Raw genomic sequence first — 12,047 nt, 5'->3', positions numbered from 1 at the left:
TACATCAGTGTCTAAGTGAGGGATTCGATGAGCTCTATTTACTAAGAAAAACTCACAATTTGTATAGCCATTGTTTTTAGATTTTCTTGTCCGACTCTTTTAAAAAATAATTATTTTAAACATAAAAAAATATATTTAATATCTGCTTTGGGCATCGTTGAACCTTCCGTTGTTCAGAGATGCTTTTTACTAACCAGCTGTTGATCTTGTTTTTTTTTTTTTTATTCAAATATTCATATAAGCATGCTTTTCTTTACATTGGACTGGGAAAGCTGTATATTGGATGTCAGGATTCAGTTGTGATTTTTTTCTCTGGTGAAGAATAGGAGGTCTTTGCATAATAGTCCTTGTTGTAGATACTAAGCTTTATAGAGCGTTGTTTCAGCCCCAGTATTTCAGGGATATCGATGATATCCCAGTGATCGATGTGTTTGATCTGCTTATTTCAATTTCCACATTTTTGTATTTTGAATGTGAATTTTTTAGGCCTGCACAAAATTCCTAACTTTCTGATCTCATATAGTAATCCTTTAACATGGCTAATGTCCTAACAAATGAAGCATGCACCATTTTATGGATACTCAAAAGAATATACATTTGATCGTTTGAAATATTGATATATATTGATAAGAATTGGACAGCACACTGATGTTATGACAGTAAAAATATCACAAAAGTAAAATCTACATATCTGCTATTTCATTGGTAGCTTTTGAAAAAAATATTACTTAAATTAAACCTTAATTTCATACAGAAACAGTAATGTATTTATTTGATCAGTCTTGACAACAACCCAAAAACCCACACTTGTTCTGTCACTGCAAATACACAAGTGAGCAGAGGTAGCTATAAGAAATGGCATATATTTAGAGTATAAACTGGAAATACAGCTGTGCTTTAGACAGAAAGTTAATTTAGTGCACATTTAGAGATAGCAATACTTTCAAATAAATTTAGTCTAGTAATTCCCCTTGTCATCTCAGTTCTATTTATACATCATTCTATAGAACTTGGATCACTAGGGGCAATCTGGACCAGTAGCTGCTACCCACTGTGAATTGTACTCCTGTACTTCTGGGTTGATGGGCCACATAGCTCTAGGAATCAGTGGCCTTTTTTCCAAATGCCTTACTAGATTGTAAGCTCTTCGGGGCAGGGTCCTCTCCTCCTGTATCACTGTCTGTATTAGTCTGTCATTTGCAATCCCTATTCAATGTACAGCGCTGCGTAATATGTTGGCGCTATATAAATCCTGTTTATTAATAATAATAATAATAATAATAATAATAAAGGGAAAACTGTGGACCACAGGGCTACCGATCGCATGTACCTCATTGGCCAATTTACTGGAAAAGAGTGCTTAACTGTGGAAATACCGTAGACCACATCATAGGGGATATTAGGTCACCACAAATGTAAAGATCTTTATCTGTACAACTTTTCTGTCCAGGCTTATTTTTTTAATAGTATTATTCATATTATTATCCAGTATATATATATAGCGCTGACATTGTACAGCACTTTACAAAGTCCAGAGTTGTATCACTAACTGTCGTTTGGAGAATGGACGATGAGCACTGTACACACGCATGATTCTCGTCCGTATTTTTACTCTTTTTGTCTATATTAAAAGAAAGACTAGGGAATAAGCAAAAGCTATGGTTTGATAGTACAGTATTGTTTTTATTTCCACTTGAACTAACTCTGAAAATTATCCATGATATTGCATTTCTGGTATGATTAACCTAACCCTAGGTAATTTCAGTATTTGTAGAAAATATACTCAGCATTAAAAATAAGAATGCATTTGGAATAGATGCATCTACAATTACAGTTATTACTTTTATTATGATCATTCCTAACAGTTTTTCCTGCAAATAAAATGCTAATTTCCTGTGAAACAGAAATACTCACTGAACAGGACAGAGTTGAACAATTAAAAAAATCGCAATATGTTATGAAAGGAAAAGCAGATGTTCTTAGCATAAAGTTAACCAAAGCTGAGAAAAAGTATCATGTTCGTGTTCTCATAGCGCAGTGTTTAATTTGTTATCAGACCACCCACAGCTCTAAACCTTGTTGTTCTATATGTTTGTGGTGCCATCCTTCTAACTTAGGAATTTAAAATTTTCCTGAGTGCAAATCAAGCCTATTCTGGTCCATGGCTTTGGATATATATTGGTTAGATGTTTCAGCTGTAAAACCTGATTAGGTTGGATTTTGAAAACCTTCACAGGAAATACAGGATAGCTGATTTGACAAATGCTGGCTCCTCTTGCTGCTCCCAGTCCTGTACATTTGTTTTATAAAATATTGACAGCCGGCCACTGAACCATAATTAATAAATCAGTGATGCTAAAGATATTTTTCTAGAACAGCAAACTTTATGTTTGCCAACCCATTTATCTTCTATCTTCTATGGGCCTTTATTTTTAATGTATGTAAAACACAAAACTTGTTTTTCTTTTTTAGTTTTGTAAGAAATAGTTCTCACCATTTTTGATGAGCCCATGTGAATTGTATCCTTAAGTGCTCATATGGGCATCCCCTGGTGTGGTCTCCTGCTGCTGTAGCTTATCTGCTTTAAGGGTTGACTTGTTGTGCTTTCAGAGATGCTATTCTGCATACCTTGTCTGTAATGATTGATTATTTGGGTTGCTGCTGCCTTTCTGTTAGCTCAAACAAATCTGGACATTTTCCTCTGACCTCCTATATCAACAAGACATTTTTACCCAGACCGCTCAATAGAAATTTTCCATTTTTTGGATTCTCTGTAAACTCCCAACAGAGCATAGTCATGTAAATCAACTTTCTTCTCCATTTTGATGCTTGGTTTGACTATATCAACATACCTAAATGATTTGAGTTGATCAGCAGATTGGCTCATCAAATGTTTGCATTACCAAGTTCACACATTCAGGAGCTCATTTAAAAGCAGTGGTATGGATGATATTTAGAGATTACCTTTACAAATGTGTACTGAGCTGTATTGACTTTGTACTTCAGAGCCAGAAGAGTGCAATAAATTAATGAAGGTTGTTTGCAAAAATAATAAGAAAAGCCTGGGACAAGGTTCCAGACATTTGACCTGTCAATGTCACATGATCATCTCTCTTCTAATCACAAAACTCACCCCACTCTATAGAATAGAAAGAATTCCATGGGGTTTCACCACCTACATGCAACGGTCTGACTGGTATGAATGGAGCAGATCACAAGGTGTAGCAAAGCACAAGCCTCTCTCCAATATATTTGAGCCCCTTATTGACTGCAGAGAGTCCTTACACTTGTGTATATTTTTCTTCCAAGCACCAGCTTGGAGTCTATGGGCCTACATTATTAAAGCAGACTGAGGAGCACTTTCATCAGTGAATTTGAGTGATCCACCTGGATCCTCCAGCCTTGGAGAGCTTTAATAAATCGGGTCCTATATGTTGATAAGGAACATCACAGAATGTAAGTTCCAGTGGCAGAGTTTTAAATGCCCAGCAATTCCTTTATTTTGTCCTAAATAGGCTATGGGCAAGTTCCTATAAATTGACAGTCCAGCCAAAGAAACTGTCTAGTCTGCATCTTAAGATGATTTTAGATATAGAATAAACTCTTCATTGTTCCAATTGTTCCAATCATAAATCATTTTTAATCGATTAACAATCCTAGACATTAGTTAATATAATCTGTAATGAGCATGAGACTTCTTCAGTTCAATAAATTTAAAACTAAATTAAGAAATAAAAACAATTTTATCGAACCCAAGTATGGTTCATGGTTAAGATATTATGCATAATATATATAACATTGTGTTTTACATTTGCAGGGTCAAAGTATAGACCAGCAGGTAACAGAATCCAGCTTGGGTGACAGAAATACTACAGCTGGCTTCAGCACACAAGGTTCGTGTTATTCTAATCACAAAACTCTTTTTGTCAAATCTTCAGTATATATATGAAATTTTGTCAAATTTTCAGTATATATATGAAATAATATATTGCATATACGGGTGATTTTGGATACATTTGCTTTTTGAAGTATTTGTAATACCAAATTGAAATTTTATTTCCAGAATTTTGGTCTGATACCCAGCAGAAGTTTTCTCTTCATTCCCATTCTATAATAAATGTCACAACATATTAAAACATATAAGAATAATTTTAATAGTTTGTCATTGGTTACATAATTCTACATTTGTCCTTGGACAAGTACAGTTTTAACACAATGGCATTGTTATCACATTGATTTTAGAGTACAAAGAAAAAGCGTCCTAGTCAGAATGTCTTAATAAACATATTGAAGGCATAAATTGATTGATTTGTCTACAAATTAGATGAAAAGTTCTAAAAAAGACTCCTCATTCCTCTTTACAATGCTATTTTTGTGCCCTTTCACATATATATGCTTGTATATATGATAAGTCACTTTGCATTCTGTGCATGTTTTTTAAACATGTTGTTATATGTTGTATGTGTGCTTTATGTGCATAAACATACACAAAATCAGAATTACTTATATTTTACATTTCAAGGCTACTGGCTACTATGTTTGGAGCCAACATATACACAGAAGCCTGCTGCTTGAATGTTTACATAGGATTAGAGGTGCCAGGTACATTTTCTGCAGGTGTGGTTAATGGCAACCTTGTTGCAGAAACTGATAGAGGTGCTGACATTACAAAGGGGAGGTTTGAACAGAAGTGTACTCTGCTTTATACCTTTCTAACCATCCAAAGGCAGATGCTTACCAACCATAAAAACCATTAATAATACTCACATTCCATCAGCCCCACATAACAAAAATATGGCATACACCATTTAGTCCTATGCTGTAAAACACAACAGGTGATATAATTAAAAAAAGCCACAATACATATAAACTTACAAAGACTTTGTAATTTACTTTGCAGTATATCTACCTAATACCTTTCAAGCATTTGTTTATTAAGCCATTACCTTGTGTTTGACAGTATGTTAAATCACTTCTATAGAGTACTTTGTGTTCACTAATGATTCCTTTATCTGTTTTTGTATTGCAGTGTCTGTGGACAGCACCTCTATTCTTGTATCTGAAGTAGCCGATATCCCGGCCCATAGCTGCTCCTCAGAGGACCTCTGTTCTTTGGAGGTTCAGGGCTCTTTACGTTCTGCTGACTTTTCTCCATTCAGTACCATACGCACAGCAGCTACAGGAAGTAGCTGTGCTAGTTTGGAACATAGCCTTCGATGTGGCCTTCACCTTACTAATTCACCATGTTCACCAGATGATGATGGAAGCAGAGCCTCCACAGACAGGTCTCAGAGGCAGGAGTGTGACAGTTATACACAGTCCAGGTCTTTGGATTCTTCCAATGAAAATTTCAGCACACAAGAAAGGGAATCTCAGCATTCAGCAAAAGAAAGAAAAGTGTCACACATACCTATAAAAATGTGTTGCGGTGTTTTCAGCCAGCCACCGGGGCAATCCCTGCCATCTCCTGCTACCTTACCAGTAAATCCAGCACCTCACACAGGGTGCCTGGAAAAAGCTATCCAGCAACATCATACCAAGAAATACCGAATTGCCAGTATAGTCCGGTCGACCAGTGACCCCATTTCCTGTACATCCAGCACAGAAGGTAACTTATGTAAATGCTTAGCATTAGGCAATTCCCTGAACAACTAGTATTAAATTTTTCCATAGGTTATTCTTCCCATGGTGCCTAGGCAAATGTGTCGTCTCACTTTTTTATTCTAAATTTTAAGCAATACAGAGCAGCCCAAATCTTGCAAGAAGATCCATTTGCAGTAGAGTTGCATAATTTGGCTTGCATTCCATAGGAGTCTTCCTAGAAGAAACAGAATGTAATAAACCTAACCTATTCTTTACAGGTAGTTTTGCACATTGTAGATGACAATAGATTTTGCAGGGTAAGGGGAGCATCATAGGTGGACCTTGCATTTGCAATGTTTGCTCTAAAGACAAACATATATTAGCATAGTTAATGCATTAGGGTACTGTAGCAAGTTTTAAGGTTTGCTGCATTGATTAGCCTAAAGGGGATGGGCATACGTCAAATAAAGTTACCAGAGGCCTTACCAATAGAACTAAGACACTATTGCATATCACAACTGTAGGTATGAAGGACACAAATAGAATAATGTCTGTGTTTATTAATACACTAATAATGATTTGTTATCAGCCTCTTGCAGTCCCTCTATAGTGAAACCAGGAGAGAGAAACACAAAGAGCAAATTAGTTTTCTTTGGCTACTGAAGTTACTTCTTTATTGAAAAGGATAGTTTAAATTTCTAGCTGGTATGCTGCTATTTTTTATATAAATTCCCTTCACCAGTTTTGCCCTTTCACCATGCTGTATAAATTCCATTATTATAACTGTGCTTGGCACAAAGTACCTAAGTTGCACGTACAAGTCATTTTTCTTCTGAAAATATCATAATGTCATGGGCCTTAGCCATTTTGTTAAAGCACCAGCAACTGATTGAACTGTTTAGGCTAATAGAAAACTTTGTCAGCCCTGGTAGTTTCGTAGTGCAACTGGTAGATTAATTAGGGAAAAATTTGAGCAGAAGTGGAAATTAAAGGCACTTTAGCCCCCCAGAAAATTACCAGACAAGTAATATGGTTTGTATTCCCAACTGAGAAAATGAGGCTGAACTTTAACACACTTACAGAATGATCCGACTAGTTTAATGATTTGTATTTCCAGCTGCGATTTCACAGTGTGAGTCTATATGACTTTTAGAAAGTCTTGCTTGCAAATAGGCTCATGTTGACTTGTGTTTAGTAAATTGCTGCCTAAGTAGATCCAGTCTGAATCATTTTAAAGACCTTTACTAAACTCTACAAAAATATCAGATTTGTTAATGTAGCTTGCTGCCATTTACAAAATGAGGGGAAAATGGGTCTATTTTAATAATTTTCTTACTGAATGCCGGCAGGAGCAGCTGTTTAAATGTGTGATAATAGTATCAGGTTTACAATAAATAGCTTGTGAAAACAGGCCTAAAAACATTGTTAGATAATCCATTGTTAACAGCAATTTCATTTTATTAATAACATACAACATGCTTTGCTGCTGATAATGTTTGTAAAGTATCCACTGGGCATCACAAAATACAGAAAAGTAAAGCAAGCCATTTTCATTTTTTACACAGTAGCACTTTATAATTATGATGGCTCATCATTCACAAGGAAATATTTTGGAATGTAAATGTTTTCTAAAATAAGTCATACTTCACAAAAACCTACTGTGAATGTTAAAGTGTTTGAAAACCTCAAATGTTACCTTCCTAACTTGTTCTTTTTTGGTCTGGTAAATTTACCAAGGGCCATGATTCATAGATGTGTCTCATCTAGGCTAGAATGTGCTGCCATCCCTGCCCCTAGTCAATAGCAGCCTTTTTTTACACCATTCTACAAGCTCCTTCTCCAGCTCCATACCAGATAGTTTAAGAAGTATCTGTTGTCTGAACCTTTCTTTGCTGGCATCATCTCTGCCTCATGGGAATTGTTAAACCTGACTTCCCAAATCACCATACATGGGTAACTGTGGAAAGGACAGGGATCCCAGCATTCCTACAGATGTGGGTGCAAGTCTATTGGCAATGGGGGTGTGTGGTCCCCCTATACAGCCGGCCGCCTTTCAGAGCTGCATGGTGATCACAGGATCCCTGACAAGTCAGGCATAACAGAGGAGACCGCTGGGAGTGGTGACGTCAATGCCAGAGCCTTTAATAGTGGCCTTATGGCTATGACAACCTAGCCACCTTCCAGCTATCTACCTCTTCATTCATGAGAATGAGTATGGTAGAAGATTATTACCTCTCAAAAAAAGTTAATCTAAACATAATGAAAGTACACACACTGGAAAAGTCACAATCTTTACCTATGTCCTTAAAAGTAAACCCATGCCAATTACATAGTCCGACAGTGCCATTTAGGACAGATTCCTAGCTGCCACATAAATACCTCAAGGAATCTGCAAAAGCTATCAATGGCAAAATCAACTACATATTCTATTATTGACAATTTCCAGGGCATATTCTGCAAAAGTAAACAAAGGGACCTCTTGCAATATTTATTTAGCAGTAGTGAATCTGACCTAATGTATTTTGTTAGCAGTAGTCTGGGTTTTCCCTTTCTAGGAGTGGGTTAGGAGTACTGTATAGGAATAGGTAAGTAGTAATACACTCTTCTGGTTGATGGGGTGGCTATCTGAGCCCATGCACTCCTAAAAAATAATGTAAAAAATGATATGCATGAACCCTGGGTGGCCAGGTAAAGGGGGGTAGCAAGCATGTGCCAACCCTATCCTTATTAGGCCTTTACCCTAATAGTGGAGGTTCCCATAGTTAATGGGCAGGTCTTCTTTCCTGACCCAAACGACATTACAGGGGTATATTGGAGGCATACAAGTTCACTTGTAGTGAATAAGGTTTTTCACACAAGAAATATAACTGCTTACTAAAAACCTTTTCTGTTTCCCTGACAATGAACACCAAGGAAGCTTTTAGCAGTCCGATTTATCTCCTTTCTACAACCTGCCAGCACCTCCTGGTCAGGAAAAGCAACAATATGCAGCAATCTCCTCCCAGACTTGTCCACCAATACATTGAAAGACTACAGGATATCTCTAAGTTCTTCAATGAACAGCCTGTCCTTTCAGATCTAAAAGAGGTGAACTCCATACTTTCTTGGTATATGTTACATTAACACGCCACCATAATTTTTTTACTATACAGTGTGACATAAAATGTCCAACTTTCCCAAAACAAGAGAGCTTTAAAAAGCAATACCGTGCTAACTTCTTCCCATATGTAAAAAAAAAAAATTGGAAGGTTTTTTCAAGCCCATGTTAAAGAATGAATCATTTATAAGAGTTGAAGCTGTATTAGCATAATTATATAATTGACTACATTAGCTGTTTATGGTTGGTGATTGAATTTATAGTTTATATAAGCACATTTAGTACTTACCTCTTAAAGGAAAAGCTTCTGATATATGAAAAGCCACACTGCTACAGAAATATTTATGCAAACATTTCCATTAATACCACTTGTGTACAAAGAGAACCTAAGGCAGACTTTGGTCATATCAGCATTGATTTTCATGTTTACATAGTGTAACTTGGCATGCAGCCCCTGGTTGGCAGTTTTCTTATCCATTCAGACTTGGAGAAAGTCAAAGACCTGTAGCATGCCAGAGGGCAAGTAATCCTAATGCTGCCATCAGTATTCTAGCCATCCGCCAGGCCCTAGTGCAATACACATGGCTGCAAATATAGCTTTCTTTGAGGAATGTCTAGTAAACTACAAAGAACACAAATCTTCTCACCTTCTCTATATCACATTAATCATATACTGTTTCCTATAAACAGCAAAGTATCATTTTTACAACTAAACCATATCAGGAAAAAGATTCTAAACTGTTGCTGACAGTTCTGCTACAAATCACTATCACTGCTGGCAGGATAATAAAAGTGATCAAAAGTTTAAAACTATTTTTCTGCATACTTACCTTTTTAAAGGGGCACAGCAGCTAATCTCCCTTAATCTGGCATATAAACTTGATCGTTTATATTTTTCTCTTTAAAGTGTAAGCAAAGCTTAACAGTAAACATCCTATATTTGCTCCCTTTTGTTCTGTAAATGTAACAATAAAACTGTTTTGTTAGATGTGTTTGATAAGTACAAAAAGTACCTTTTGGTCCTGCTACAAAATGCAGTTGGCTCTTATTTCCTGTGGGTGTTGTACTGTTATCTCAAGAAAGGTTAACAGCCCTGCCCAGTTTGCCTCCAGGAAATACAGAGACCCCTTTATTATTATTACACAGTATTTATATAGCACCATCATATTATGCAGTGCTGTACAAAGCCCATAGTCATGTCACTAACTGTCCCTCAAAGAAGCTCACAATCTAATGTCCCTACTATAGTCATATGTGGTTAATGTAGTCTAAGGTCAATTTTTAAGGGGAAGTCAATTAACTTAACTGCATGTTTTTGGGAGGAAACCAGAGTACCCGGAGGAAACCCACGCAGACACGGGGAGAACCTGCAAACTCCATACAAATAGTGTCCTGGGTGGGATTCGAACCCAGGACCTAGCGCTACAAAGGCTGGAGTGCTAACCCCTGAGCCACTGTGCTGCCCTTCCTATATGTTATAAAATAAGTGAAGAAGGTGTTGTGAAGTCCAAATGAACAGCCTGCAGTGACGATGTCCACTTTAATATTAGTTTTTAATTTGGTAAGGGTTTATTTTTATTTTGCCTTTGTCCTCATTAGGATAAAACACTCTCAATATCTGTTTCCATAAACACCTACACCAGGACTAAAAGTGAAGGACAAACGAAAATTTTGATTTTCACCTTATCTGGTGGACACCTTGAGGACACCTTATCTGGTGACATCTGTCTAAGGGGGGAATTTCCTTATTTTCATCCCCCACTCTAACCAAAATGAAAGAAATAATTGGTTTAAAGCGGAACTAAACTAAAAAAATAACACATTTAATTCCACAGACCTCTCTATTGCACTGGAGCTTTCCTCAATCTGGTCCTGACACGTCCAGGTCTTAGGAAACCCTTTCTAAACGTAAATAATTAGGATCCAGTAGCAAAAATCTATCCATGGAACCCTGGGTGGGAAAACATTAAGGTCTTTCTGTACTTTACATGCTGTATGCTTGTTCCAGATTAGTGACTCAAAAAATAGTAAATACAGAATGAGGATGTCAGTGTATAAACATGTAGAGAGAATTTGTTTTACACTTTGCTTGCATGCACAGAGTTATTTCCAATAAATAAAATGAATACATCAAAGTCTGTAAAAAAAGACCATTTACGTGTTTGATTATTTTACTGCCCTGCTTTACAGTAGAAAATTTGCCAGATAAATGATATTGAGATTTAAATCTAAAGAAAGTCAATATTCTTGTTCTACTTGTTCTTGTTCTGGGTATAGTAGAACCAGCACTTTTTTGTCATTTTAGATTGGGTACACCTACCAATATATTAGCACTTTGGAGTAGGCAGGAGAAATGTTGGAGCCTTTGTCAGGTTACTATGGCTGTCTTTGACCTTTCTGGGAAGATTTGCCCCCACCTTCACTGTGTAGTGGACAGGATAGGCCCATTCATTTTAACTGCTGCTGTGACTGTGACTTTGGAAAAGTGTGATTGCAGCAAAAGTGGTAATCAGGAAAAAGTCACTAACCTCCACTGTTGCTACTTTCAAAGTGAAAAATTCAATCTTACATTCAATAGTCATGACCATGCTAATAGTTGGTAAACAGCAGTATTTGGTCATAAATGATTGCCACTTTTTATGAATGGAGGATGTCAATGTCAAATGCTGCTTTTTCTGCTGAATCACCAGCATGACTGGCAGCTTTATAAATGGGGACCTACCTGTTTGTATAAATAAAATAAAGTAGCCGTGTCACTCACTTAGAGATCCCATTCCTTGGCTCAGTTTACATTATTGTGCACAACAACACTTACTTGAACGCATGGAAGTGCATGCAACAAACATTGGTCTGCTGCAGTGATTATCTTTCTAAATGGCAGCCCAACATATTTCGCCAATGAACCTGCACTGCAGTGAATCCCAATGTATCATAAAAAAAGAAGCCTTTGCGCTTTTTCCTGTACTGCCATGAATAGGAAGTCCATTTAAAAGAATGGGTTGCCATGTATTAGAGAGCCCAATAATGTGCTGCCAACACAATGCCAGGTTACCCTAGGTTGTTCACAGTTACTTGGAAAGCTAAGATCAGGATCTTCATGGAAATAATACCACTACTTTATTATAATCATACAAACACCTAATATTTTTAGGCAACAGCTTATGGATACAGTTTGTCAGCATGTGCAGAAAAAAAACATATCCGTGCTAAAAAAGAATATAAAAATGTCATTTTCCTTGCAATTTAATAATTCCACAAGTTCAACCAAAAGTATGTTCTGAACAGGATAAACAGCATTGCAGTTTCAGAAAAGGCTGCTTTCAAGATTTCATTGTGTTTGTTGTCATTTATGATATGTCAGAGTAAT

The 12,047-nt window shown here is 36.6% G+C and overlaps 1 protein-coding gene across 1 annotated transcript in view; it reads left to right on the top strand.

Moving 5' to 3' along the window:
- The window catches only part of ENTREP2 (endosomal transmembrane epsin interactor 2), a 402,743-nt gene that overhangs the window by 369,717 nt on the left and 20,979 nt on the right, over positions 1-12,047 (top strand). Inside the window, exons 8-9 of the mRNA XM_072402292.1 lie at positions 3,818-3,893; positions 5,030-5,608. Of these exons, the coding sequence (XP_072258393.1) occupies positions 3,818-3,893; positions 5,030-5,608 (655 nt within the window). The remainder of the gene's footprint in view (positions 1-3,817; positions 3,894-5,029; positions 5,609-12,047) is intronic.

The sequence above is a fragment of the Pyxicephalus adspersus genome, chromosome 2, assembly GCF_032062135.1.
Source record: "Pyxicephalus adspersus chromosome 2, UCB_Pads_2.0, whole genome shotgun sequence".
In the NCBI taxonomy this organism is placed as follows: Eukaryota; Metazoa; Chordata; class Amphibia; order Anura; family Pyxicephalidae; genus Pyxicephalus; species Pyxicephalus adspersus.
Note: the sequence above shows the minus strand (reverse complement) of the source record. Positions and strands in the feature narration are given on the sequence as shown.